This window comes from Ailuropoda melanoleuca, chromosome 13, assembly GCF_002007445.2.
Source record: "Ailuropoda melanoleuca isolate Jingjing chromosome 13, ASM200744v2, whole genome shotgun sequence".
NCBI lineage: Eukaryota > Metazoa > Chordata > Mammalia > Carnivora > Ursidae > Ailuropoda > Ailuropoda melanoleuca.
In genome coordinates, this window is record NC_048230.1 from 59,665,750 (window position 1) to 59,693,619 (window position 27,870).

Here is a 27,870-nt window from a genome sequence, read left to right on the forward strand (position 1 = left end):
GAGATACGAGGTTTTGTCCTGCGGGAGCTCACAAACCAGGAAGGGAGAAAGACCACAAAGACATGCATTTGTGGGGGGTACCCACCCACCCTTCTCCTCTACTCCTCCTACTTCAGTTCTCAGAAGACCTCACACTCTGGCCCCTGGAGTGCCCTCTCCACCCCCCTCCATCCTGCCTCAAAACCTTCCCGCACCTCCCCTCTGCCCTTCCCCTGTGCCTGGCTGAATCTTATTCATCTTTCAGATTTCAGCTGAGATATCATTTCTTCCAGGAAAATACTGCTGACCACCCCAACCTGGGAAGTGGGGCTCTTCTGTGCTCTCATGATTCCTCTCAAGCCACCACTTCCCTTACTGTGGCATTTTTCATAATTCAGAGTGAATTTCCTGTTTATTCATCTATCTCTCCTCACAGACTGAGATGGTTATGAGGACAGGACCCTTATCTGCTGTGTTCATTATACTTGCAAGTATTTCTTAAGCACAGAAAAATATTAGTAATGTTATCTGCTTTTTTCTTAAATTCATACTATGTGCCAGGCACTGTCCTGAGTACTTATATGTATTAACTCATGTAATCCTCACAACTACCCAGTGAGTGGGTGCTGTTATTTTTCCCATTTCACAGATGAAGAAATAGAGACACAGAGAAGTTAAGTAACTCCCCCAAGGAAACACAGCGATTAAGTAGCAGAGTAGGGATTTAAACTCAGGCAGTCTGGCACCAGAGTCTGCATATTGGAAGAGGGGGTGATTAATTCTACAGAGGAGAAGTCCGAAGTCTGGGAAGCCTTCAGGAACAACACTTGAGCCTGGTTTTGAAAAATGAATAGGAGTTTGCCATGTAGAAAAGGAGTGGGGGCTTTTGCAGACTTGACAATCTCCAATTTGTCAATGGAACTGCCATTTTCCCAAAAGGCAAATGGAAGGCAGTTGACAGCACTCCAGATACTGGCCTACGAGGCTCAGACAGAGTGACTGTCTTAGCGTCCATTTTCAGCCTGAGTCATGCATGAGTGGGGTGAGGCAGGTCACACACGCCCTAGGGCTCTGGTCCTTCCGTCTCTGCGTGGGTGAGAAGTACCCTCCCCTCCCCTCTTGCCCCAAGATTCAAGGCTCACTCCTGAACTGTGCCCCCTTTTCCTTGCAGGGATTGGCTCACCACCTCAGAAGGAAGGTCCCAGCAGGCACACCCTTCAGGCAGGTGCAGGTCCAGCACAGACCTGGAGCCTGAGAGAAGAATCGAGGAGCTTCCCCAAAAACCCCACTCAGGCTGTCCTCATCCTGACCTTACTAACTCTGGGAGTCTCCTCTGACTCAGGAGTCTCCTGGTTTTTAAGCCCCAGAATACTTTTAGGAAACTGGATCTCAAGAAAACCCCAATACATAGCAGATTAAGAGGTGTTCTGCTCCCTACTTCCATTGACCCTGTCCCTGGGAGGGGCCCTGAGGCCTGATCTAGCCCAGCTACTTCTTTTTACTGTTGGGAAAACTGACGCTGGAGAAAGGTCTGAGAGATCTGCCAAGAACACAGGACAAGTCAGGGCTAGCAGCTGGACAGGAACTTGGGTCTCCTTGTTGTAGGTTCTTGTCTCACAGGAGTTGAAGAATGAATCTCATGGACACAAAAGGATGAAGCAAAAGTGTATTAAGTGAAGATGAGAACAGAAAGGAAAGGGGGAGAAAAGCTCTCTAGAGGGAGAGGGGTCCCAATGGGTTGCCACTGAGGGCTTTTATGGTCAGTCTTTTGTAGAAAACTGACCAGAGAACTTGGTAAATATCTTGTCTAAAACATTTAAGACAAACAAGGTGCATTTGTAAATATCATGAAACTATCCCAACTATCTTTAGAACAAACAAGGTGGGTTTATTATGTTCCCTTCTCTCTAGTTAATATCTCATCTATAACATTTCTCCACATCTGGGATTTCTGTGAGCCTGGTTAGTAGCCAGAGCCTAGGCAGGGCAATCAGGGACCTCCTATCTCTGCTACCTATACCTTAACCCTTTCCTTACTCATCGTGAGTCGGACTAGCACTCTTCTCCATAAGCAGCACCATCTCCCCTGTCCTCTGTGTCCTGGCCTCTGGAATGTAGTTGGAAGACTACACTCTACCTTCATTCCTACCCTTCAGTCAATCAGTCAGTCAGCAAACCTTCACCAGGCTCCTTCTAAGTGTCAGGCACTGAGTTGGGCCCATAACCTTAGTGTGTGACAGAGGGATGTGTGTTAAGACAGACACATTCACAGACATTGACAATCCCCTCTGACAAAGCCACAGCGAAGACCATCCATCCCTTAGTCTCAGGGCCTAGTACAAAGTAGGTGCTCAATAAATACGTGTGGAGCACAGAGGAAAAAATGATGTGGGAATGGTGGGCTGTCGGGAGAGGGCCACGTCAGACTTCAGAGCCCCTCCCTCTCCCTCTCTGACCTCCCACCACTCAGCGCTTGGATGTTGTGAAGCGGTGGTGATGATGACAGGCTAAGGACAAGACAACTCAGACCCAGACTCTCCCTGAGCTCCCAGCTTCGTGTGCTGGTTGGTCTAGACTTAGACTGTCTGACCCTGTGGCCACCAGGCCCATGTGCCTGTTTCAATTTAAATTTATTAAAATTAAATAATATGTAAAATTCAGTTCCCCATTCTCACTAGCCACATTTCCAGTGCTCAAAAGCCACATATGGCCAGTGGAGACCACACCAAACGGTACAGGTTAAAGGACATTGGCATCAGCACAGTAAGTTCTTTTGGACTGTGCTGCTGGTCCAGAGCAGCGACTCGCAGATTTTGAATTTCAGGGACCAGTACATGCTCAAAAGTATTTGGGAAAGACATAAGATTGCCAACTCTTTGGGACGCTGGGCTGGCTCGATTGGTACAACCTGCAAGTCTTGATCTCGGGGTCGTGAGCTCCAGCCTATGTTGAGTGTAGAGATTACTTAAAAAAAAAAAAAAGATTTCTAACTCTTCATTTTGCAAGAAAAATTTAAATGGAGTAATAATGATTTAAAAAAAGAAGAACATGGATCCTAGAAGTAATATGAAATCTTGCACTGGATCCTGGGCTTAAATAGCCAGCTTTAAGATATGTTCATGGAATGATTGGAGAAATTCAAATTTAGATTTATATTGGAGGGGCCCCTGGGTGGCTCAGTCAGTTAAACAGCTGACTCTTGATTTTGGCTGAGGTCATGATCTCGGGGTCCTGGGATTGAGCCCCAAGTCTGGCTCTGGGGTCAGCGGGGAGTCTGCTTGAGATTCTATCTCCTTCTCCCTCTGCTCCTCCTTCCACTCTCTCTCTCTCTAAAATAAATAAAAATTTTTTAATTAAAAAAATATTTTATAGGGGCTCCAGGGTGGCTCAGTCGGTTAAGTGTCTGCCTTCAGCTCAGGTCATGATCCCAGGGTTCTGGGATCAAGTCCTGCATTGAGCTCCTTGCTCAGTGGAGAGCCTGCTTCTCCCTTTTCCTCTGCCTGCCACTCCCCCTGCTTGTGCTCTCTCTCTCTTTCTGACAAATAAATAAAGTCTTTAAAAATATATATTTTAAAAAGATTATATATTGGATAATTGCATTGTGGTTATGTAGACGATGGCCTACATTCTTCGGAGACTGGGGTGGAGACTTTAGGGGTGAAATATGAGAATGTCTGCAACTCCCTTCCTTGTGGTTCAGGAAAAAATATTATATATATTCATAGAAATATAAATATGAACATAAATGAACATAAATATAGAGAAAGGAGGAGAAAAGGAGCAAATGTGTCAATATATTAACTGGTGGATCTAACAAAAACAAAAAATAAATACTAAAAGGAAAAACAAAGAACTGGTGACTCTGGGTGAAGATTATAGGAGGGCTCACTGGACTCTTCCTGCAACTTTCCTGAAAGTTTGAGAATTTTTTGAAATACAAAGTTGGGGGGGAAATCAGAAGTTAAGACAGTGGTTCCTCCACTGCCGGCCAGAGCACAAGGCGTCTTGCAGGCTGGGCTGATGCCCAAGCTCTTGATGGGGGATGTTGGTTACGTGGTGGTGGAGTGGGTTACATTGTACTTCTGCCTCCCCCCAAAAAGTGATATCCACCTGGAATCTGCAAATGTGACTGTATGTGGGGAAAGGGTTTTTGCAGATGTTGTTAAGGATTTTGAGATGAGGTCATTCTGGATTAAGGTGCACCCGCAATCCAATGACTAGTGTCCTTCTAAGAAGAGAAAAGTAGAGGGAGATTTACCCAGAGACACAGAGAGGAGACCATGGGAAGAGGCTAGAGGGACGTGGCCACAAGCCAAGGAACTCCTTGGAACCACCAGAAGCTGGAAGAGTCAAGGAAGGATTCTCCCCCAGACCCTTCAGAGGGAGCATGGCCTGGCTGACACCTAGATTTCAGACTCCAGCCTCCAAAACTAAGAAATAAATTTCTGTCATTTTAAACCACCAGGTTTGTGGTCATTTGTCTTGGCAGCCCCAGGATGCAACACGGATGTGTTCACTTATGGAAAATTCATCAAACTGTACGCTTAAGATTGGTGTGCGTGTCTCTATGTGTGGTATACTCCTTCAAACAGGTACTTAAGGGGTTCCCGGGTGGCTCAGTCGGTTAAGCGTCTACCTTTAGCTCAGGTCAAGATCCCGGGGCGCCAGGTTTGAGCCCCACATTGGGCTCCCTGCTTAGTGGGGAGTCTGCTTCTCCCTCTGTCCCTCACCCTTTTCTCACTCTCTCTTGCTCTCAAAAAAATTAATAGGGGCGCCTGGGTGGCACAGCGGTTAAGCGCCTGCCTTTGGCTCAGGGCGTGATCCCGGCGTTATGGGATCGAGCCCCACATCAGGCTCCTCTGCTATGAGCCTGCTTCTTCCTCTCCCACTCCCCCTGCTTGTGTTCCCTCTCTCGCTGGCTGTCTCTATCTCTGTCGAATAAATAAATAAAATCTTAAAAAAAATTAATAAAATCTTTTTAAAAAATGTACTTAAAAAATAAATAAGAAATGACTACCATCAGCATTCATTTTTTTAAAAATCTGAAAAACTTTAGTAAGGACATCATCTCAAAATAAAAGATGGGCCCTTAAAATGAATTTTCACATTATGACACTATTTCCCTTCATTTTGCTAAGAATCCACAAACATATCTCATCATAGATAACCACCGACTACAGATGGACTGCATCAGAATCACCAGGGGAGCTTTAAAAAATCCAGAATCCCAGACAGAGAGGTCACGGAGAAAGGATAAGGAGTCCAGAAATAGACTCGAATACATGTGGGAATTTAGTATATGCTAAAGGTGGCATTTCAAATTAGTGGGGGAAGACAGATTATTCAATATGGTGTTGGTTCAACTGGCTAGCCACTTGGAAAAAAATAAAGCTGTATCTCTACCTCATTCCAATTTACCAAAATAAATTCCAGATGGATGAAAATGTTAATTACGGGGGAAAAAAAAAAACACCACCCTAAAAGGACTACAAGAAAATGTGAGACGTTTTCCTTTTATAATCTAGAGGTAGGAATTGCCTTTAACCAACATTTACTGACTACTTATTCTCTAACTTTGTGCTTGGTGCTCAGAGGGAACCATGGAGCTTGCCTTCCAGGGCAGGTGATCTAAAACACTGGTTTCCAGGTAGTAAGATTTCATTAACCATTAATAATAATGTTTTAAATTCTTTTTTTTTTAATGATCTTAGAATGAGGAAAGCATTTCTAGGCACAATACAAAAATCACAAAACTGTTAGGAAAAAAAGATTAATAAATTTTACTACATAAAAAACAAATGGCCAGGGCGCCTGGGTGGCACAGCGGTTAAGCGTCTGCCTTCGGCTCAGGGCGTGATCCCAGCGTTGTGGGATCGAGCCCCACATCAGGCTCCTCTGCTATGAGCCTGCTTCTTCCTCTCCCACTCCCCCTGCTTGTGTTCCCTCTCTCGCTGGCTATCTCTATCTCTGTCGAATAAATAAATAAAATCTTTAAAACAAAAAAAACAAAAAAAACAAATGGCCAAAAAAAACAAAAACAACAAAAAACCCAGAAATGGTCCTGATGGGCAGGGGGAATGAAGATAGATTGCTTAATAGGTATGAGGTTTTCTTTGGGGGTGATAAAAATATTTTGGAACTAGATAGAGGTGGTGGTTGCATAACATTCCGAGTGTACGAAATAGTACTGACTTGTAAACTACAAAATGATTAATTTTATGTTATGTGAATTTCACTTCAATTAAAAATAAATAAATAAATAGGAATGTAATTTTTAAAGTCAACTTTGAAAATTCCAAATTGGGGGAGGGGGAAGACTCCAAATGCTTCACTGGGAAAAAACTTGGTAATACAAAGGGGAGACGGGTGCCTGGGTGGCTCAGTCGTTAAGCATCTGTCTTCGGCTCAGGCCGTGATCCTGGTGTTATGGGATCGAGCCCCACGTCAGGCTCTTCCACGGGAGCCTGCTTCTTCCTCTCCCATTCCCCCTGCCTGTGTTCCCTCTCTCACTAGCTGTCTCTCTCTCTCTCTGTGTCAAATAAATAAATAAATAAATAAAATCTTTAAAAAAAATACAAAGGGGAGACAAAAAATTCATTTCCCTAATATACAAAGAGTTCTTAAAAATCAATAAGACAAAGGCAAACAATCCAGTGTCGGTGCGGGCGTGGAATAACAGACAACCTCATGTATCAGCGGTAAGAATGTGAATTGGTGTGAACTTTGGGAATGTAATTTTGAAATATTGTAATTTAAATGGACATAACTTTTGACCCAGCAATTTCACAGCTGAGATTTTTCCTCTTACAACTATACAAGAGTTTGTGGTGTTATTCTTGCAACTCAAGGAGACATACAGGTCCAAAGCTGTTTTTTGCTGTACTGTCTATAATGGCAAACAAATAAATGTAAGTGTCCATCAGTAGAGAACTGGTTAAATATAATACATCACTGGGCATTGGATCCTATCCAGTCATTAAAAAGAACGAGTTGTATCTATATGTGCTTGTGGGAAGTTATGGAAGGCAAGAACTGTTAAGTGTGTGTTAGGGTAGGAGGGAGCAATGTCCACAGCAGTTAGTATTATTTATACAGTGTGTGCAGGTTATTTTCTTTTTTTTTTTTTAAGATTTATTTATTTGGGGGGCAAGAGCAGAGGGAGAGGGAAACAAGCAGATTCCATGCTGAGCTCAGAGTCTGACACAGGGCTTGATCTCAGGACCCCGAGATCATGAACTGAGCCGAAATCAAGAATCAGAAACGGCTGAGCCACCCAGTCACCCCCAGTGTGTGTGGATTTTTAAAACATTTCTTGATAGTACACAAGGACTTGATAACAGTGGTTACCTCCAGGAAGTCCCCCTTAACACTGAGGGACAGGGAGAGAGATTTTTACCTTAACTTTGTATCTTTTTGTACTTCTTCAATTTTTAAGCTATGAACATATATTGCTTTTTTATATATTACTTTTTAAGGTTAATTTTAATTTTTTTAAAGGATTTTATTTATTTGACAGAGAGAAAGAAAGAGAGCACAATCAGGGAGGAGCAGAGAGAGAGGGAGAAGCAGGCTCCCCGCTGAGCAGGGACTTGCAGACCCCGGGATCATGACCTGAGCTGAAGGCAGATGCTTAACTGACTGAGCCACCCAGGTGCCCCAAGGTTAATTTTTAAGTTGTGAAATAGCTCAGGCATAGGAAACATATAGATAATAATGAAACACACTCAGGCTGTCACCACCCAGATTAAGTACTTTAACATGACGGATACAATTTGAAGATCCCTGAGCATCTTTCTATGGCCCCATCCCTTCCTCTCTCCCTAATAAAGGTAACACCATTCTGAATTTGGTGTTATGGGATAGGCATGGTTTTGTGGGTTTGTTTTGTTTTGTTTTAGACTATTTATCTGACAGAGAGAGAACACAAGCAGGGAGAGAGGCAGACAGAGGCAGAGGAAGAAGCAGGGTCCCCCCCGAGCAGGGAGCCCGATACAGGGCTCCATCCTGGGACTCTGGGATCATGACCTGAGCTGAAGGCAGACGCCCAAACGACTGAGCCACCCAGGCGCTCCAATAGGCATGTTTTTATTCCTATGCCTTGAAATTCTTTCTAAAATTTCCATATTTATCAATAAAAAAACATTATTTTGCATGTTTTATCCTATACAAAAATAGTGTTAATTTTTACAGTATAGCTCTTAGACCCAGGCAAGTCAGGCCTTGGATCCAGAGCTTTAGAGGGGTCTCCCTCCGGCCCTTCTCCGTCTGTGCCCCTCTCCACGGGGCAAGGAGCCCAAGGGTGTGCACATGCCGCGCCTGTGAGCCACTCAGAGACACACTCAGGGTATGCAGGCCCCAGGACTCGCAGTCCAGCTAGCCTCCAGTGTTACGCAACACCTACGCAGGACTTTCTCCAGGGTCCATCCTCCTGAAGGCTGGCCATCTACCTGAATGCATAACCCCTAGATCAGACGGTTGGCCAAGGGCCTACTGTTTGAGAAGGGGCAGGATGGGGAGTAAATGGAGTGGAACTCGGGGGCGGGGCACACAAACGGGTGTGTTGGGGGGGGATAAGGTAGGGTGCAGATAGGAGGGTGAGCCTGGGTTTATGTTCTTGTCTTGGGCTCCCCTCCCCCGCCCCCCATACACACACGTTCAATTCTGTGCATTTGACAACTCGCTTTTCCACTCAACATAACGTTTTTGGGCATGGTTGATTTTAACACCTATATAGTATTCTTTAAAGTTTTAAGAGTTTCAGATCCCTGGCCCGTCAGCCAGAGGATTCTGACGTGGGGGAGGGGCCATATAGCTTCTGCATCTTTTGGAAGCTCTGTGTTATGCAGCTGGACAGCCCCGTTTGGGAACCATGGGAGATAAGCCCCTCTTGGCATGTCCCTGGTTTTGTACAAGCTAACATAGTCACTTTCTGCTGCCCCGCCACGGGGTCCTCAAGGTCGATCTGGACGGGCCACTCGCGGCACCGGCCCCAGCCCAGCGGCCTGGTTCCGGTCTCAGGGACAAGACGGAGGCAGCGGGCGCCCCCTGCTGGAGACAAACGCGAGCAGAGCAGACGGGTCCCTCTGCGCCTCCACTCTGCCACGCTCACCCAGGCTTTCCCCATCTTTTAACGTGCATTTAGGGTACTCCACGTGGACACAAATAATTGCCGTCTGCTCTGCCTTCCTAAGACGTCCACACAGAACAGAGACATCCTGACAGCTTCCTTTTATGGAGCCTTTATTAGGAATGAAGCAGTGCCCTGGTGGAGACTTTCAGGCTCAGGTCCTGGTCGGTCCTCTGATCACTGCATGACCTACGGCAAGTCATTGATCCCCTGGATAACTCAGTTCCTCATGAACGAAATACCGGGCGGCAATGTCACCGATCTCCCAAGACTGCTTTGAGGATTAGAGTTTAAAGTGGTGCCTGGTGTGTGGCAAGGACCAGTCGCTATGAGATACCAGACTCGGGGCTAATGATTGCTCACAGTGACAGAGAGCTTACTGGTGCCGGCTGGTGTTCTCCATTCTTTCTGTTGATTATATCGTTTAATCACCACAACTCCACGAAGTGAGTATGCTTCTCTTCTTCTCCAGTTTACAGAGGAGGAAAGTGAGGCACAGAGAATCAAGCAACTTGGCAGAGGCTCACAGAAGGTTGGGGAGAAGCATGATTTGAACCCAGGCAATTGTACTCCAGAGCCCATATTTTTAAAGTTTTTTTCTTTTAAGAATTATTTATGTATTTGAGAGAGTGAGTGGGATGAGGGGCAGAGGGAGAAAGAGAATCCTCAAGCAGACTCCCTACTGAGCACAGAGCCCGATGCGGGGCTTGATCCCAGGACCCCAAGACCATGACCTGAGCCAAAAACAAGAATCGGATGTTGAATGGACTGAGCCACCCAGGCGCCCCCAGAGCCCATACTTTCAATCACCACATCCTCATGGCAATCTGGTAAGGCATGTACTATGCCCATTAGACAGCCAGGGACACTGAGACTCAGAGAGGTGAAGTGGACTTGCCTCGGATCACACAACTAATTAGTGCTGGAGCCCTGGTCTGGACTCGCCCCAGTTCTGTCTCTTTGCATTGTCTCATGTAACTCCGTGACAATCCAGAATGCAAGGTGACCCTGTGTGACAAGTGAGGACCCTGAACGGAGATGATTGGGGGACTTGCTCAGGGTCACAGAGCCAGTTAGTAGGGAGCTTTCTCTGTTGGGGGTGGGGCCCGAGGACATTCTATCTGAGGCCCAGCACCTCCACGGCGCCCTGCTGCCGCCCCTGGCCATCCCTTGCCTGTGTGATCACGGCTCTGGTTCCCAGGCGCCCGAGCTGAGCACCAATTGCTTCCAGGCCAGTCTGGGCACAGCTGTCAAAATCGTGCTCACAAGCTGTCCCTCAGCCTGAGCCTGGCCTCGGCATTGGTTGCTGGAGCTTCCTATACGGCTCGAGGCTTGGATTCCATTCCCCTGCCCTCTGGGAGGCAGCGCATACCTTGGAAGGAGCCGGAGTTCAGAACTAAACAGTCAGGGGTTCAAATCTAGCTGGGCCCCTTCATTTCTGCACAACCTCAGGTGAGTTTTCTCACCGCCCTGAACTGCCATTTCATCACCTGTAAAACGGGGGTAAGGAGCGGCACTTTGCAGGCTCCCGCGAGTATTAAATGCAATCAGTATGTACAGCATCTGGTACACAGTAGGTGCTCAATAAATGTTAGATCCCTTTGCTAGTCCTTTGCTCCAGACCCTTGTCTCCTGCCTTCACTGCTCCTCCCAATAGGCCCAGCAGTCCCCACCTTCCCTGGATAAGATGTCTCCAGGCCTGGGTTGGGCTGGAATAGAACAGGCAGTGGCTGCAGGGCAGGGGGGGGGGGAGGCCGGTGTGTGGCTGTCGCACAAGCATCGGCTCATAGGCAGAATAACATCCCCACATATAACTCAGTACTGTTCATGGGCCTCACAAAGACTGATTGAGCACCTACTATGTGCCAGTAACTGTTCTTGGTAATGGGGCTACAGTGGTAAACAAGAAAATCAAGATCCCTGTTTATCAGATATCACTGAGAACGTACTATTCAGTGTTCAGCTGCTGCCTGGGGCCCCAACCATGCTGACCTTAGGCCCATTTACTGCTAGCCTGCACTGTTTTCCATACCTTGTTTCATTTAATGCTCCCAGATAGTATGGGAAGTATTCGTATCATCCTCTATTTATAGGTGAGGGAGTGGAGCGAAGTAACTTGAAAAGGAGGCCAGGGCTGACTGTAGACAGTCTGGTTCCATGACCTGAGCTTAACTGCGCTGCCACACATTCTCCCTTTTACTCTTCAAGTATTGTTATTCCCATTTTACAGTCGAGGAAACTAAGATTCAAAGGGAATGAGGTCTGGCCAAGGTCACACAACATATAAATATTCGAGCTGGAATATTTGGACCCTAGGTGTGGCCTGACTCCAGACCCCAGGTTGCCTCTGACTCATTCAACATCTATTTTCTTCCAACAGAGAGAAAAAAAACAATTGGACCTGGGTCTGGCCTTGGGAGGCTAAATCTGTTGAGGAGGCTGGGGGATAACCGGCAGCATTGCACTATGGTATATGTCATGGCAGAGGCGTGTAGAACATGCTAGGGTAATGTACACTAGGGAGATAGGAACTCTGCAGGGAAGGAGTCCAGGAAGGCTCCCTGGAGGAGGTAATGCTTAAGGTGGAAAGATAAAGAGATAAAGAGCCTTAGAAGGATCAAATGGAGTTGGGGGGGAGGAGAACTTCCTGACAGCATACACATGATGTGGCTCCTTCCTAGGTGTGGGACTATTCGGGGCACTTAATTTTTCTGTTTATCTCAAATCCATTCACTGCCCTTTTCCTGCTCCACTCCTCATGGCAGAGGCTGGTCCCTGCAAACCATGCTTCCTGAGCTCCTTTGCCAACTGGCTTCTGGCTGGTTCAGCCAATAGAAAGCCCTGGAGAGATCAGAGTAAGATGAAAGGAGAAGCTGGGGTATTTCTCCCCATCTCTCTCACCCTTGGAGGGGGGCAGTGGCTGCGGCAGCTACGAGGTCTCCTCCATTGTTGTGGCTTCTGCTAGAGAGACCATTGCGGTCCCTGCTCCTCTCTGGGTGGCCCCGGTTACTGGTCTTGGTAATGCCATCCCCTCCCTGTAGAGCTCCAGCCCTACGGGGGTGCGCGGGGCATGGCTTCCTGAGTTGTTGCTAACCTCTGGTTTGCCCCGGTTGCTCTTTCTGCTTACCGCACAACTTTGTAATGAACTCTCCATATTAGATTCCCTCTTTAGAATCATCTGGTATGGATCTTATTTTCCTGGGTGGACCCCTGACATTCTGTGTCTCTGTTTCCTAAACTATAAACTGAGGGCTCATTGATTCACTCAACAGATAGGCATCTAGTGGCTTCCTCTTGACTGCAAAACTATGCTAAATGTTGAGAATATCACAGGAAACAAGATCCATTAAAAGACATGAATATCCACACGCTGCCTATCCTTCATGTCTCTGTGATGATCAGAAGAGATGCTTGCATAAATGTCCCCTGCTGCCTGGGTCTCAGGAATTGCCATCACAGACAAACACTGGTTGGACACAGCCTGTCTTCTGAATCCAAGTGCCCTGGTCCTAAGGCCTTGCCCCACCCTTCCTCCCCCCAATCCTCAAAGAGAAAAATTTAGGACAAATGAAAGGAAGCCTTAATTTACACCATGGGAAGTCAACTTAAGGGATTCATTATCTCAAGTGGTGGTGCAGTTTTAAGCTATAAATAGGTTTTTAAGAACAAGTTTAGCTAAACCCATAGATGGCTGTGGGCACGGAGACAGAAGGTGGAGATGAGCCCAGGGCACGCACCTGCTGACTGCCTACTCTTAGCTCTGCTGCCCTCTGGGGCATCTGATACAGTGCAAGGAGCAGTGGACTGGGAGTCAGGAAACCAGGGTTTGAGTGCCAGCTCTGCTGACCAAGTACATGACCTTGGACAAGTCACTTCACTGCGCCTGAGCCTATTTCCTCATCGGTCACATGGGAATATTGAGAGTATCTAGGATCTCTGGTTGTTGTGATGATTCCAGTTTAAAAAAATGCATGTAAAGCACCTCGTGTACATAGGGTACTTCGTAAGTACTCAGTAAACTCTCACTAATGTCATTGTTATCTGCTGCTGGAGCTCTAGCCGGGAGTCACAACCCTCTCCATCAGACCAAGAAACTTGCTGTGTGATCTTGAGCAAGTCACTTTCTTTCTCTGGGCTTCAGCTTCTTCATCTGTAAAATGGGAAACTAGCCCGCCCGGCTCAGGAACGAACAGTTCGAGTGTCACCTGTTACTATTATTCCTGCATGAGCAATGGTACAGCAATCTACAAGTGCGGCGTCTGGAGTCACATTGCCTGGTTTTCGATCCCAGCTCTACCCCCTACTGAGATTCCTTTCACACTCTGTGCCTGTTTTCCTCGTACATAAAGTGGAGTTAATGACAGCAACTACCCCACAGGGTGGTCGTGAGGATTACATAAACTAACATGGGTAACGGGCTGAGAACAATGACCAGCACCGAGCATTTTTTAAGTGTTGTGATTATGATGCATACCGCACAGGGCACTTAAGTTGCTTGGGGCTTTCGAATCTGACATACCTGTGTCCCTACCCCACCCTCCTGGTGGTGTGACCTTGAACAAGTCACTTTCCCTCCCTGAGCCTCAGCTTCCTCTTCTCTGCAATGGAAGATGGTGACGACCTGCTTCCTTAAGGCTCCATGATGCAGCAAAGCGTTTGTAAAGCACGTGGCACGTGGTAGCCGCTCACTGAAAGTGTCTCCCTCCTCTTCCCCTCTAGGGTCCTCTCCTCAGCATTTTTCTCAATGGTCCACTTTGTCCTTCTGACCTGGAGCCTCTTCGCTGCTTCTAAGAAGTCTCCCCCTCAGAGCTGAGGCATTAACGACAAACTGCACGTTTTGGTGGGAAAAACCCCGGATGGGCAGTCAGAAAACCAGGGTTGGCTTGCTTATCTTTGTCATGGAAGGATTCTGATATGTTGTTTCCAAACAACCATGACCTTGGGCCAAAAGCATTTCCTCTCTGGGTCTTGGGCTCCCCTTCTGTTCCATGATGAGGTTGTTACTTTTTACATGGTGACATTCTGCAATCTTGTGATTTGGTGGCAAAGGCCAAGGTTAGGATTGAGCCTTAGTTGGACTGGGGATGGGAATGGGTGCTGTGGGACTACTCCGGAGTACCCCAACATCCTTGGGAGAGGTGACTTGGTCAGAGGCAGGACATATCCTATTGGCAAGTGGTGAGGGTTGGGGGTGGCTCTGGTGAGCTGAGAGATCAGGTCCTCATTGGAAACCTGTGCAGGGAGTGCAAAATCAACCTGTCATCACGCCATTGTTGACCCAGCTTTCCAGGCCTGTTCTGGGGGCCTGGTCCTGCTGGATGGGAGGTAGGGGGTGATAAGGGGGAGGCTAGCCCATCCAGAGACCCCATGCTCTATTCCCCCTACCAAAACCTGCTCCTAGTAAAGGACCAGGAAACCCCCCCATACTCAAGTACACACAAATTATAACAGCTCGAAGCACCCTCTGCCTTTCTAAATAGGGTTGACTTTTTTAACAGGAGTTTTTTTGAAGAGTCTTCCTCCCCTCGACCCATTTGTATTTGCAGCATCAGGAAGAGGGGCATAGCTGAAGGGCTGCAGACCTTTCAGTACAGCTACACTGGTCTACACGGAGCAAAGGAGGGCTGTGGAGGATGTCTCGACCTCCAGGTCTAATGCAACAATTACGTATGAATAAAGTTCACGAACGGCCGGGCATTGACTCCTCTCCATTTCCCCGAATGCAGCCATCCGGACTTGCCTCCCGAATGCCCTTATGTGACTTTGGACCAGCCACTTTCCACCTCCGGGCCTCAGTTTCCCCGTCTGTACGAGGACTATATGCTCCCCTCCTCCCAGGACACATCAAACCTAATTAGGAAAGATTCTATTAGGCTCGATAAGAGCGTTTAAGTCATCGGTCATGAGCCAGGCAAAAGGACTAACAACGTTTATTCCTCCCCCGCCAAGTCAAAACCTCCCGGGCGCCGCACACCCTTAGAAGCTGTTCCGGGCGGGGCGTGGTCAGGTCACTGAGGGCCACGCCCCCAGACCGTGGGGCAGCCTTCACCGCGCCCAACCCTGCGGCCCAGGGAAGGGACCCAGCAGTGACGTCATATAACCACTCCCAGTGTAGCCCTCCGCCAGGAGCGAAAGTAGTCCCCAAACCATAGCGGATTCTGTCACCCGACTTAGATACGTATAAAATCCTAGACTCTCTCCGGACTGGACCATGGTTCTGAGGCCTCAGGGCAACCTTCCACACACCGGAAAGCTGTCATTCTCTGGTTCGGCGTAGGAAGTAGTCCCGGCCTACGGTGGGCCGACGGATCCCTCCGCAGCGGGGGGAAGAGGATGGCGACCTCGTCGATGCCGGAGTCGGAGAGGAGCGCGGCTACGAAAGCGTCAGGTGAGCACCGGGTAGAGTCAGGTCGCCCCACTGCACCCTGCCGCGAAGTGGGGCCAGACTGCGGGGATAGCCGGCGGCGAGCTCCCGGGCCGGCGGGGCTGTCCGAACAGGGCCCCGGGGTCCCAGGCCCTTTAGTCGCTCTCGCACTTGCCTGAGCGGAAACCCGGCGCCGCCGCAAGATGGCGTCGGGCCTGGAGCACAGGCAGCGCCGGGGACAGCCCCGGGTCGCCAGGCCCCGGGACTGTCGCTGTCAGCCCCCTCCGCATGGGAACCAGGGGAGGGGGAAGCGAGCCACTGACCCAGGGGGCCTGCGGGCTGTACCACCGATCCTGCACCCGGGGGGACTCGGGGGGCCGAAGGGCTGAACCACTGAGCCCGGAGCGGGCTCTTAGAGCGAACCACGCTGCGGGAGTCATGGAGGAGAGACGAGGAGGGTCAAGATAACCGGCCATTGACCATCCTCCCGGGGACGGGGAGGGGCTCTAGACTGGGAGGCCAGCCTTCTCGGTCGTGTTTTCCCGAGGCTCCCGTCTCTGTACACGAGAAAGCCCTTCCCCGTCGGAGACTCAGTCATTGCACCTGCGAAATGGGCACAGGGGTGCAGCTGGGTGGGCCATGGGTGCCCGGGCCCGGGAGGAGGCCCATCTGTTCCAGCCCGCGTCACCTCTTCTCGCAGAGTGAAGGATCCAGACCCTGCGCCTCCCTGTCAGGCGGCTCTCCGAGCCGATGGAGGAGAACGAGGTGGAGAGCAGTAGCGACGCGGCCCCTGGGCCTGGCCGGCCAGAGGAGCCCTCTGAGAGCGGTTTGGGCGTGGGCACCTCTGAAGCGGTGTCGGCCGACAGCAGCGACGCTGCGGCCGCTCCGGGGCCAGCGGAGGCCGACGACTCTGGCGTGGGGCAAAGCTCCGACCGCGGCAGCAGCTCTCTGGTATGGACCTTGCTGGCCGGCGTGGGTGGAGGCAGGGACTGCAGGCGGCATGCCTGGCAGCCAAGGGAAGCAGCCAGAAAGGCTGGCTTGTAACTAATATTTGTTTTTGGTGTACTGTGTGTCAGACACGGTGCCAAGCCCCTAACATGGATTTTCTCATTTAAGCCTCATACCTCGTAAGGCGTTTATCACTCTTTTGCACATCTTACGGGGAAGGAAACCAAGGCACAGAGAGCCGACAGAGCCAGGATTCAAACCTAAGCTGTGGTCTTACTCACTGCGCTACCCACTGTCCTCACTCTCTGAGATGCCCTGGTTCAAGTCTTGGCTCTGCCTCTGATTCACTGGGAGACCTCTTTGAGCCTCATTTTTCTGTCTGTAAAATGGAGCAGAAATATGTGCCTCAGAGGGAATACTCTTGGACACGTTCTGTAAAACTGTCATTTCTTCCTGGCTCTGCCATTCCTGGCTCTCTGATCTTGGACAAGCTACCCTACTTCTAGCACTCAGTTTTCTCATCTGTAAAGAGGGAATGATAAATAATCTGCCTCAATAGGGTTTTTGTGAGGATTAAATTAATACATGCAAAGTAATACATGCAAAAAACAGAGCTCAGCACGTAGCAAGCATTCGGTAAGTATTAGCCATTTCCGTTATTATTACCTGCGAGATAATGACCTCCAAGACATCCCGGTATAGTGCTGCCCAATGATGGACCCCCCTTTTGGGGTCCAAGGGTTTCGTTAATTCAGCAGAGATGAGCCTATCATGTGCCCAGCTTGTGCTGAAACCCTGGGCATACAGCAGGGGACAAGACAGGTGTGGGCCTGGCCCTTATGGAAAGTACAGTCTGACCTAGGAAACATTACACAACAGAGTGAACCATGATGAGGGGACACAGGCAACTGTAGGGCCAAGGACAGAGGTCCTGGTTTGGCCTGGGAGTCAGGCTTAGCTTCTTAGAAAAGGTACCAGTTAAACAGTGGTGAGAAGGCTGGGTAGGCATTAGCAATGCTGCACCGTGAAGAAGCATTTCAGGCAGAGGCAAGAGCGAATTCAAAAGCCCAGTGAAAATAGCTCGCCAGGCTGTTGTGTGGGTGTGGGGATGATGGGGCCTCTTACCTGACCATAGCCGGGGACCTTGGAACTTGTTCTTTGGTGGCTCTGTGACTAGCTCGATCTAGCGGGTGGCGGGCAACCTGCCCTGCCCCGTCATGGCTCCTGAAATTCCTCTCTCTCTGTTTCCTGTCACCCAGGAGGAAGTATCTGAGAGCAGCTCCAGCACAGACCCCTTGCCCCACGGCTACCTGCCTGATTCATCTTCTGTGTCCCATGGGCCAGTGGCAGGAGTGACAGGTGGCCCCCCAGCCCTGGTGCACTCCAGCGCACTCCCAGACCCCAACATGCTGGTGTCGGACTGCACGGCTTCTTCCTCGGACCTGGGCTCGGCCATCGACAAGATCATCGAATCCACCATCGGGCCGGACTTAATTCCGAGTGAGTCCAGGAGAGGGCAGCGAGAGTTGGCCCATAGGGGTTTTCCTGTGGGGTCCAGCAGAACCAGCTGTGCAAACTTAGCCAAGTAAGCCTACCACTCTAAGTGTGCCATGTGGGAACAGTGGCCCCGTCTCCTAGTGGTAAATGAGGTGAAGATTTAATGAAATGGTGCAGTATAGTGCTTGGCATGTGATAAACAATGAATAAACATAGAAACAATACCTAACTTTGTACTGGGGTTTGCTCTAAGCACTTTACATATAGCACCTCATTAATCCTCCCAGTGACCCCAAAAGATAGGTGCTATCATCCTCACAGTCTAGATGAGAAATCTGAGGTACAGAGGACCCACTGGGACCAGCAGGTATTGGGCCCTGAGCTCAGATGGTCTGACTCCAGAGTCCATACTCATGATTTGCCATACTGTACCCTCTATTATCAGTGGTGTGTGTAAAGGCCATAGACTTTGAAAAGCCCTGGGGTGGTATGGGAAGCCAACCCTGAGAAAGTGGTGGAGGGGCTAGGCCTTGATCTTGGGGGAGTTTGGAGATGAGGAAGGGGACTCTCCAGGTTTTAGTGGTCAGAGGTGGAACACCTGGGGTAGCCATGGTATCGGTGTGACTGTAAGCCAGCTACTGGGCCATCCTGTCGCACCGGACCTCCCAGCAGCCCTGCTCTGGGTGGGGGTGTGCGGGCAGGGACAGGGTGCAAGTGAGGCTCAGGGGGTGGGGGGGCGCAGCGCAGCTGGATCATAGTTGGGTCAGGTGAGCCAGAATGAATGTGGACAGTGACAGTTGTCGTTGTCATCTGGGAATCCCCTCCCCACATCTTTGCCCAGGCTGTATCACCGTAACCAGTGCTGAGGATAGCGGGGCCGAGACGGCACGGTACCTGATCCTGCAGGGCCCAGACGATGGTAAGACCCCAGGCAGCAGACCCAGGGAGCCCTGCAGTAGGTGAGGGAGTCGGAGGGGGACGCTCTGCCACAACCTCACTGTGTGATCTTGGCAGGTTGTCCGCTGCTTTCGGCCCCCGTTTCCCCACTGTCACTCTGGTGGGAAGTTGGGTTCTAGGATCCCTGGGCCTGCTTAGGAGGGGCAGCTGTCACTTGTGGCCCACCTTCCCCTCCACATCCCCTCCCCTCTGATTCCTTCACCCACCGCCAGGTGCCCCCATGGCTTCGCCGATGTCCAGTTCCACCTTGGCCCACAGCCTGGCAGCCATCGAGGCCCTGGCTGACGGCCCCACATCCACGTGCCTGGAGCCACCGGAGGAGGCACGGGGTAGGCCCAGCTCCCCAGCACAGCCGCCCCCGGGCTCTGGTGCTGAGGAGCCAGACCTGCAGAGCCTGGAGGCCATGATGGAGGTGGTGGTGGTCCAGCAGTTCAAGTGCAAGATGTGCCAGTACCGGAGCAGCACCAAGGCCACGCTGTTGCGCCACATGCGGGAGCGGCACTTTCGGCCAGGTGCGTAGATAGCAGCCTGGCTGGCTGGGCTGCACGGGTTGGGGTGGAGGGCCGAGAGCCAGACGTGGCAAGCTTCTCTGATCTTCGCAGCAGCAGCAGCTACAGCTGGGAAGAAGGGGCGTCTGCGGAAGTGGGGCACCTCAGCAAAGACCCAGGAGGAAGAGGGACCAGAGGAGGAAGACGACGATGACATCATCGATGCCGGCGCCATTGACGACCTAGAGGGTAGGCCACCGTGGCTCCCAGGTGTGCCACCGCCATACCCATCTCCAAATACTGAGCTCCCTCCAGCCCACGTGGAGGGCTGGGAAAGAGGAATCGGCACAGATTCAGCCGTGCAGGTGCCTCCAGTATAAGACAGGAGTCGGGGCTCTGGGGTCAGGACCTCTGCGTGCAGCTGTGCAGGCTGTGCACTAAAAAAGAGCACCACATCTAAGAGGGCCACGTTCACATTTATCCAACAGAAATAGAAACGAGCCACATGTGTGCTTTTCTTTTGTAGCTGTATTTAAAAAGGTTAAAAGAGAAAATGAAGCTTAATCATAATTATCAGTGGGTTATTTTACTTTCTCTTTTTATACTAATTTTTTGAAATCCAGTGTTTTGGTGCAGACCAGGCATTAAGTGCTCAACAGTTGCGTGTGGCTAGTGGCTCCTGTACCGGAGAATACCGTCATCAGAGTTTGTAGATTCGAATGTTTATTCCAGCTATTTTCTAACAATGGCTGTAAATGTCTAAAGGAAGGGGCATCTTTCTAGTTACCTAGCGGTGCTGAGTTAGTGGTAGGAGTCAGGAAAGGTGCAGAGAAAGGATTGCAGGGGCTTGGAGAGAGGCGCTCAGAGTCAGCCAGGAGGAGGTCAGGAGGGCTTTCTGGAGGAGGCATCACTGGTCGGTGGGCTTGGAGGAGAAGTAGGCAGGGATGCCTCTTCCCAGGGAAGCCGAGTCAGGGCTGAAAGGGCAGGTCCAGGACTGATGCCCACCTTTTCTTGCGGTCCCCACAGAGGACAGCGACTACAATCCGGCCGAGGATGAGCCCCGGGGCCGGCAGCTACGGCCCCAGCGCCCTAGTCCCAGTACGCCAAGACCCCGAAGGAGACCTGGCCGGCCTCGGAAGCTGCCTCGCCTGGAGATCTCGGACCTCCCTGATGGTGAGAGTGGGTCGTAGATGGGACCGTGTGAGTGGGGCTGAGGGATGGCCTCATTCCCTTCTTCCTTCTGTAGAGCCTTATGTGCCATGCAGGGCAGCACATATCACACCTGGGGGACCTGCAGGTCTCATAAAGGGCCAGCCCTCTCAGACCAAGCTTGAGAAACCCCGAGGTAAGAAGTGATACATCGGCTTTGTGACAAGGCTCCTCAGTGGTAAGGTTTCACAGCACAGGAGAAGTTTGAACGTTTATAGCTGAACAAAGATGAGTTTTGAGTATGATTAAAGTATGAGAACAAGTCTGAGGCCTGAAACTGTGTCCAGGGAGCACTGGCTTGGAGCATTACAGGCTATGGATTAGAAAGCCCCATTGGCATGATGGCTCTGCCACCTACTAGCTGTGTGACCCAGAGCCTGTGACTTTGTCCTTGAGTCCCCTGTTCCCTTTATATGAATGGAGGTGATAGCACCTGCCTTTCAGGATTGCTTTAAGGTGTGAATACACACAAAAATACATGGTAGTTGTTTTTGTACATGCAGTCTGGGGGAGATTATTACATTTTTTTTTTAGCATCCTTTTAAAAATAGCTTCTTATTAAAATCTATATGGGAAAGCACGCACATCCTAAGTGCCCAGCTTAGGGAATTTTGACAAGGGGAATACACTTGTATAGCCAGCACCCCGTCAGGAAACAAGATGTCACCAGCATCGTCTAGATCGCTTTTCATTTTTTTTTAAGGTTTTGTTTATTTGAGAGAGAGTGACTGAGCAAGAGGGAGTACAAGCCAGGGGAGGGGTGGGGCAGAGAGGCAGAGGGAGAAGCAGACTCCCTGCTGAGCAGGGAGCCCGATGTGGGGCTCGATCCCAGGACCCCGGGATCATGACCTGAGCTGAAGGCAGACGCTTAACTGACTGAGCCACCCAGGCACCCCTAGATCCCTTTTCATTTTTAAAAAGTTACATTAGAATACTTTGATGTTTTTGAACAGGTTCAGATTGTTCAGATTTCTAGAGGTTGTGAGTGTGTGCAGCGATGTGATGGCTCCTCTCTTCCTCCCGTCTGCCCTGCAGCCTCCCTAGGGAAAGCCAACATTAAAGTACCTGCTGTCACTCCCAGACTCTAGAATGTTCCCGTGAGGTCGCTAGTGCAGCAGTTATTGTCTCCACTTTACAGATGGGAAAATGAGACTCAAGGCAGCGGCTTTGCCCGAGGACACACGGAAGTCCTGCGTTCGGGCTCAGCTAGCACGTGGGTCTCTCGACAGGGAGGTCCCAGCTCTCTTGCTGCTGCTGTGGACTTCCGGGTGGGAGTTGTGCTGTGCGAGCAGTGGGCCAGCTGCGGGATGGGCCTGCGTCCACGCTGCCCTCTAACTGTGGGCTGCCTGCGCCTGTCCTGTGACCTGATGTGCCCACTGGCGGTCTGTGACAGTGTTTGAGGGAGATATTTTGTCTGGCCTCTAGCACACTTGTCCACACCTGTCCTGGTGTGTCTGTGGCTGATTTGGGACCATGTCCATGGCAGGTGTGGAAGGAGAGCCTCTAGTGAGTTCCCAGAGTGGACAGAGCCCTCCAGAGCCCCCGGACCCCGAGGCACCCAGCTCCTCGGGCCCAGGATGCCTGGTTGCCGTGGGCAAGGCCCACAGGGCTGCTGTGGACCCCGGTGTGAGCCAGTCAGACGTGGAGAACGCGGCCCCCTCCTGCCAGGATGAGACTGCTGCCCCACCCCGACGCCGGGGCCGACCCTCCAGGCGCTTCCTAGGCAAGAAATACCGCAAGTATGTAGAGCAGGGATGAGGGTGGGGGAGATGGCCAGTGGCGCAGCCCCGCCAGACCTCTCCCCAATGCCTTCCTGGCAGGTATTACTACAAGTCCCCCAAACCTCTCCTGAGGCCCTTCCTGTGCCGCATCTGCGGCTCCCGCTTCCTGTCCCATGAGGACCTGCGCTTCCATGTCAACTCCCACGAGGCGGGGGACCCCCAGCTCTTCAGGTGCCTACAGTGTAGCTACCGTTCCCGCCGCTGGTCCTCGCTCAAGGTGCGCAGCATCGAGGGATGGGGGGCAGCACTGGGACGGAGTCAAGGGCTGGCAAACAGTGCCAAGAGGGAACGGAGCTCACAGGCCATCGTCCATTGCCTTCCTGCTTCTTTGCAGGACACGTTAAGTGATGTGCTGCTGGTACACTGGAGTTCAGATGTGGGTGCTGTGGGCAGTTGTGTAGGCTGCACACTGTGTAATGGTGTCATACCACAGTGCTGTACACTGTGCAGACAGCAGAGATTTGCTTGATCACCACACACGTTGGGAGATGGCAGAACTGGTTCTCTCATTCAGTATGTTAGGAAGTTTTCCAGTAGATGGCAGTAATGTGTCTCAAGAAAGTGGTTCCTTTCTATATCATTTACCCAAAAGTGCCAGTGGGCTTGCTGCAACCCTGAGCCATTTTTTATCCAGTACCCGGGCCTGGTAGGCATGCTTGAGTTTCATGCTCACACAGCCCGAAGAGGTTGTAGGTATCAGTATGCCCATTTTACTGACCCAGGAAACTGGCTTGGCTTGGCTGAAGTAAGGCAGGGAGTTGGCTGTCGTGGACAGTAGGGGCTACCTGAAGCACAGGCCAGAGCCCCTGTGCTTTCTGCACACAGTACCTCCTCCCTCAGACAGGGCCCCGTGACCTGGAAGTTGTTCTCTGGAACCCTGCTGGGGGCGGGTTGTCCCGAGTGCAGTGGGGAGGGTGTAGGCCCTGGAGCCGTGCTGTCTGGGTTTGGCTTCAAGCTCCGCCGTTCACAAAGTCACTCAGGGCCGAGGTCACTTCCCTCTGAGCCTCAGTTTCTGCATCTGTCAGACAATGAGCCAGCACAGGGCCTGGTGCAGAGGCGGTGCCCTTGCTGGGGGGTCCCCCGCCCTGATAGGCTCTGGCCCTTGCAGCACTCCCTCGTCCTAGGAGCCTGCTCCCGTAGCAGCTCTAAGGCTGTGGGCACCGGGTGGGGGTGCAGGGGAGGCCAGCCCCAGCCCACTGTCCATTCCCCTCTATCCTAGGAGCACATGTTCAATCACGTGGGCAGTAAGCCCTACAAGTGTGACGAGTGCAGCTATACCAGCGTCTACCGGAAGGACGTGGTCCGGCATGCAGCTGTGCACAGTCGAGACCGGTCAGTGTGTGCAGGCAGCGGGGGCGGGCCAGGGCGGGAAGTGGAGGCCCAGCACAACCATGTTGCCCCCTTACTGAGCACCTGCCCTGGGCCACCCCATTGGCAGCCATGACAGACAACGGAGAGATAAGGCCGTGGATCCCAGCTCACTTGGCTCAGGGCAGTAGCAGGGTCTAGAGGGCGCTTGCTGTGTCTCTTCCTGCCGTGGGCTTTGTAAGATGGGGACAGTCATTGTTCAGGGGATTAAAGGGAATTGTCTGCCTAAAGGAGCTCAGGAAATCATCTAAAGGTCTTGTAGACTCCCAGCTCTCAGAGCTCGGCAGAGCAGACATAGGACAGATGGGTGGAGGAACAAATCCTTAGGGGCCCTGCGATTGCTCACTGAGTTGGCATCAGATCTGCTGCTTCAGGAAGGAGGTCGCTCCGCTTGGGGTGCTGTGTGAGCAGAGGTTGGATACAGGAATCCATGAAATCAGTGACTTTCAAACTGTGCTTGTGGAAAAGCCTGCTCTCTCTGATGCTTATGGGTTTTCTTTTAAAAAGGCAGGGCAGGTGGTGGGGGTTAGATTATGGACACCGGGTCGAACACCTGGTTCAACAGCTCTTTTTCTGCAGGACTTCTCAGGGCCTTTAAAATGTGCAGTTTATTTTGTGACAAAGGAAGAAGGCACCATTCTAGAATTTATTTACAGCATGCCTCTTAGCATTTCCTAGCAAACTCCACTTGGGGAAAGCCTGCTCTGAGAGAAGGGCTTGGTTGGGCAATAGGGACACGCACAGCTGAGACTGGGTTCAGTCCACGTGGGAAGGTTTGAGGTGGGCTTAGGGAAGCAGTGGTCTGACTCCTATGCCTCTCTCCCCTCAGGAAGAAGAGGCCAGATCCGGTGAGTCTGGGGCCCTGGCCCAGGAAGGGAGCCTGCTTGGGGGCTGCTTGTGAGGGTGGGGCAGGAGGTGAGGTCTCACCCTCTCTCCTCCTCTTCTCTCTTCATCTGGTCGCTTCTTGTCGCTTCCCAGGCCCCGAAGCTGAGCTCTTTCCCTTGCCCTGTGTGTGGCCGTGTCTACCCAATGCAGAAGAGACTCACGCAGCACATGAAGACACACAGCACCGAGAAGCCCCACATGTGTGACAAGGTGCTGGGGCCGAGGCCCGGGGACAGGGTGAGGGCTCTCCCTGGCAGGCCCCGTCTAACTCACCCTGCCCCTCACAGTGCGGCAAGTCCTTTAAGAAGCGCTACACCTTTAAGATGCACCTGCTGACGCACATCCAGGCCGTGGCCAACCGCAGGTATGTCCCCGAGGAGGCCCGGGGGCTGGAGCGCCCCACCCCATCTGACTGCTGAGCTTCCCTCCCGCTCACCACCCCCAGGTTCAAGTGCGAGTTCTGTGAGTTTGTCTGTGAGGACAAGAAGGCACTCCTGAACCACCAGCTGTCCCATGTCAGCGACAAGCCGTTCAAGTGCAGCTTTTGCCCCTACCGCACCTTCCGGGAGGACTTCCTGCTCTCCCACGTGGCTGTCAAGCACACAGGTTAGGCCGGCCCCGCCGCACCACGGTGAGCCCTCAGCTCGCCCTGCCCCCAGTCACAGGCTTAGCGCTGTCCTCTTCCTCCCCTTCTGCAGCCCCAGCCCCACCTTGACAGCGGCCCTGGCTGCTCACTTGTGAGGGCCTCTCCCCTGGAGGTGTCACCCTCTCTCCTCAGCTCAGCCAGCTCTTCCCTGCATGGTCATGGGCCACCTCGCCCTGTCTGAGCCTTCCTTGCCTGTGAAAGGGGAGTCAGAAGTCCCTACCATGTGGTGGTTATACAAGTGAGCTCCGTTCCCTGAGCCCTGTCTGTGCTGGGTGCCGGACAGGAGGCGTGTTGATGGAGGCCCGGCCCTCGCGCGTGCAGAAGGCAACAGAACCGTTGATTCTTTCTCCTCCTTGGTGCCCGTCCCTGTGATGGGCACGCTGGGGGAGATTGGACACGCCAGGGGGCCAGGTTCCTGTCTACCTGGGGGAGGTGATTCATAAGAGAAGCATGTGGTCCTGTGATGTGAAAAGATGACACTCCGAGGAAGGCTGGGAGTGCAGGAGGGGGCCCGGTTCCCGCCCAGCCCGGCCGCCAGGACGAACTGCAGCACATGCTTGCCCGAGCTGTGGCACGGAGCCCTGGCAGGGAGACAGCTGGCGAGGTCCTGGGCCCATGGAGGGCTTCGCAGGGTGGGGGGCGGGAAAGCCCAAGCATCGTCCGCCTGTGCCTACAGGGGCTAAGCCCTTCGCCTGCGAGTACTGCCACTTCAGCACACGGCACAAGAAGAACCTTCGCCTGCACGTGCGGTGCCGACACGCAAGCAGCTTCGAGGAGTGGGGGCGGCGCCACCCTGAGGAGCCCCCTTCCCGCCGCCGCCCCTTCTTCTCTCTGCAGCAGATTGAGGAGCTGAAGCAGCAGCACAGTGCAGCCCCTGGACCCCCCTCCGGCTCCCCGGGGCCTCCTGAGGTGAGCTCAGCCAAGCAGGCGGCAGACAGAAGGGGCTTGGGGGCATGGGCCAGGATGACCATGTCCTGTCACCTCTCCCGTCCCCGGTGTCCTCATGGGCACACTGGGGACCACCAAATGGTCCCTGCCTCTCTGGTTGTGGTCACAGACCTGGCAGCCTTAAGCTCAGAGTGGGAGTGGCTTTCCAGTGCTAGGAATAGAGAATGAAATCTCAGTAGCTTAACTGTGGTAATAGTTTATTATTCTCTCATATATGAGTCCAAAGGTCAGCAGCCCAGGGCTAGTTTGGCAACTCCCTGGTCAGTCTTCAGGGACCAAGCTCTCTCAATATTTTTTCTCAGCCATCCTAGGCATACGGCTTCCATCTTTGTGGTTGCCTCATGGTCCAGTATAGCTGCAGGAGCTCCAGCCTTCTAGCCACATCCCAGGCAAGAAGCAGGAGGAAGGGATGGGAGAAAGGCAAAAAGGAAGCCTGCCATCTCCCCATCTGCCTTCCCCGTGAACTTAACCAGAAGCTCCTGCTTAGCCACAAGGCCACAGTCTACCTAGCTGCAAGGCAGGCCGAGAGTATAGACTCATAGCTGAGTACATTGCCTCCCCCCTTGCCCGGGAAGATCTACCGCTGTGTGCTGGTAGAACATAGACGGGTTCCGGCATCAGGCTTGCGTTCAGATCACAGTTCTGTTACTTACCAGCTGTGGAACCGTAGCTAGTTGCCTCACTTCTCTGAGCTTTGGTCAGTTCATCGGTAATGTTGAGCTGAGAAAGACCTTGAGACGTAGTTGTGTGAAGATGAAACCAGCCAGCGGATGTAAAGCGCCTGACACGTAGGAGGCGCTTGGCAACCAGTGCTCGCAGCCCAGCTGCCCCCTCAGGCTTGGCCACATCCCCACCCCGCAGATTCCCCCAGAGGCAGCGCCTTTCCAGGCACCCGAGACCCCCCCACTGCTCTGTTCCGACACTCTTGGTGGCGCCACCATCATCTACCAGCAAGGTGAGCTCGGAGGGGGGTGGGCAGGGGCGGGGCTCGTGCTGGGGCCCCGCGGAAGGATTGGGGGCGGTGGCCCATGCTCAGGCTAAGGTCTCACCCAACCCAGGCGCCGAGGAGTCCACAGCGATGGCCACGCAGACAGCCTTGGACCTGCTGCTGAACATGAGTGCCCAGCGGGAGCTGGGGGGCACAGCCCTGCAGGTGAGCCGCCTGCCATCCGGAGCTGCCGCCTCACCGCCCTGGGGCTGCCGCCTTGGGCGCCTGCTCCGCACTGGGCACAGAGTGGAGCGGAGGGCGAAGAGGCAGCGTGCCCTGCCCTGTGCCCTGCCCTCGGGGCACTCCCGCTTAGTCGGGAGACGGTCCCGAAACCCCGGAGCAAACGCTTAGGAGGGGGCCCCCTCTGGGAGGTCAGAGGAGCTCCCCGTCAGCTCGGGCCCCCTGACGCCTCTGCCAGGCTGAGCGGGTAGCGCCGCCGCCCCTGCGGCTTGTGAGGCCCCAGTCTGGTGCAGGTGACCAGCTCTGCGGCTGCTCTGTGCTGTGGGGCCAAGCCACCTTCTGAGCCAGCCCCACGTGCCCATCCGGTGACACCTCCCACAGCTGGGAGGCTCCCAGGGCTGTCTCCCCTCCGGCCTCTTGTCCAGCAGATCCTCCCCCAGCTCGTCAGGACTTCTCCTTCCTCCCAGCCGCCTGGGGTCACTCTTACCACCACCCCCACCCCCCC

At 52.3% G+C, this 27,870-nt stretch overlaps 1 protein-coding gene across 3 annotated transcripts in view; it reads left to right on the forward strand.

The window, feature by feature from the left end:
- Positions 1 to 15,279: 15,279 nt before the first annotated feature.
- The window catches only part of ZNF335 (zinc finger protein 335), a 20,682-nt gene continuing 8,091 nt past the window's right edge, over positions 15,280 to 27,870 (forward strand). The window contains exons 1-17 of one of the 3 annotated variants that reach the window (XM_011235859.3): positions 15,280 to 15,494; positions 16,171 to 16,421; positions 17,678 to 17,918; positions 18,757 to 18,834; positions 19,085 to 19,384; positions 19,475 to 19,609; positions 20,387 to 20,533; positions 22,056 to 22,308; positions 22,390 to 22,567; positions 23,570 to 23,682; positions 24,548 to 24,566; positions 24,697 to 24,813; positions 24,891 to 24,967; positions 25,049 to 25,209; positions 25,926 to 26,158; positions 27,059 to 27,152; positions 27,256 to 27,350. In XM_011235859.3, coding sequence (XP_011234161.1) covers positions 16,221 to 16,421; positions 17,678 to 17,918; positions 18,757 to 18,834; positions 19,085 to 19,384; positions 19,475 to 19,609; positions 20,387 to 20,533; positions 22,056 to 22,308; positions 22,390 to 22,567; positions 23,570 to 23,682; positions 24,548 to 24,566; positions 24,697 to 24,813; positions 24,891 to 24,967; positions 25,049 to 25,209; positions 25,926 to 26,158; positions 27,059 to 27,152; positions 27,256 to 27,350 — 2,442 coding nt within the window. In that variant the 5' untranslated portion in view covers positions 15,280 to 15,494; positions 16,171 to 16,220. Of the gene's footprint in view, positions 15,495 to 16,170; positions 16,422 to 17,677; positions 18,004 to 18,756; positions 18,835 to 19,084; positions 19,385 to 19,474; positions 19,610 to 20,386; positions 20,534 to 22,055; positions 22,309 to 22,389; positions 22,568 to 23,569; positions 23,683 to 24,547; positions 24,567 to 24,696; positions 24,814 to 24,890; positions 24,968 to 25,048; positions 25,210 to 25,925; positions 26,159 to 27,058; positions 27,153 to 27,255; positions 27,351 to 27,870 lie in introns of those variants that run through there. The other 2 variants (XM_019808820.2, XM_019808821.2) reach the window with 2 other exon arrangements.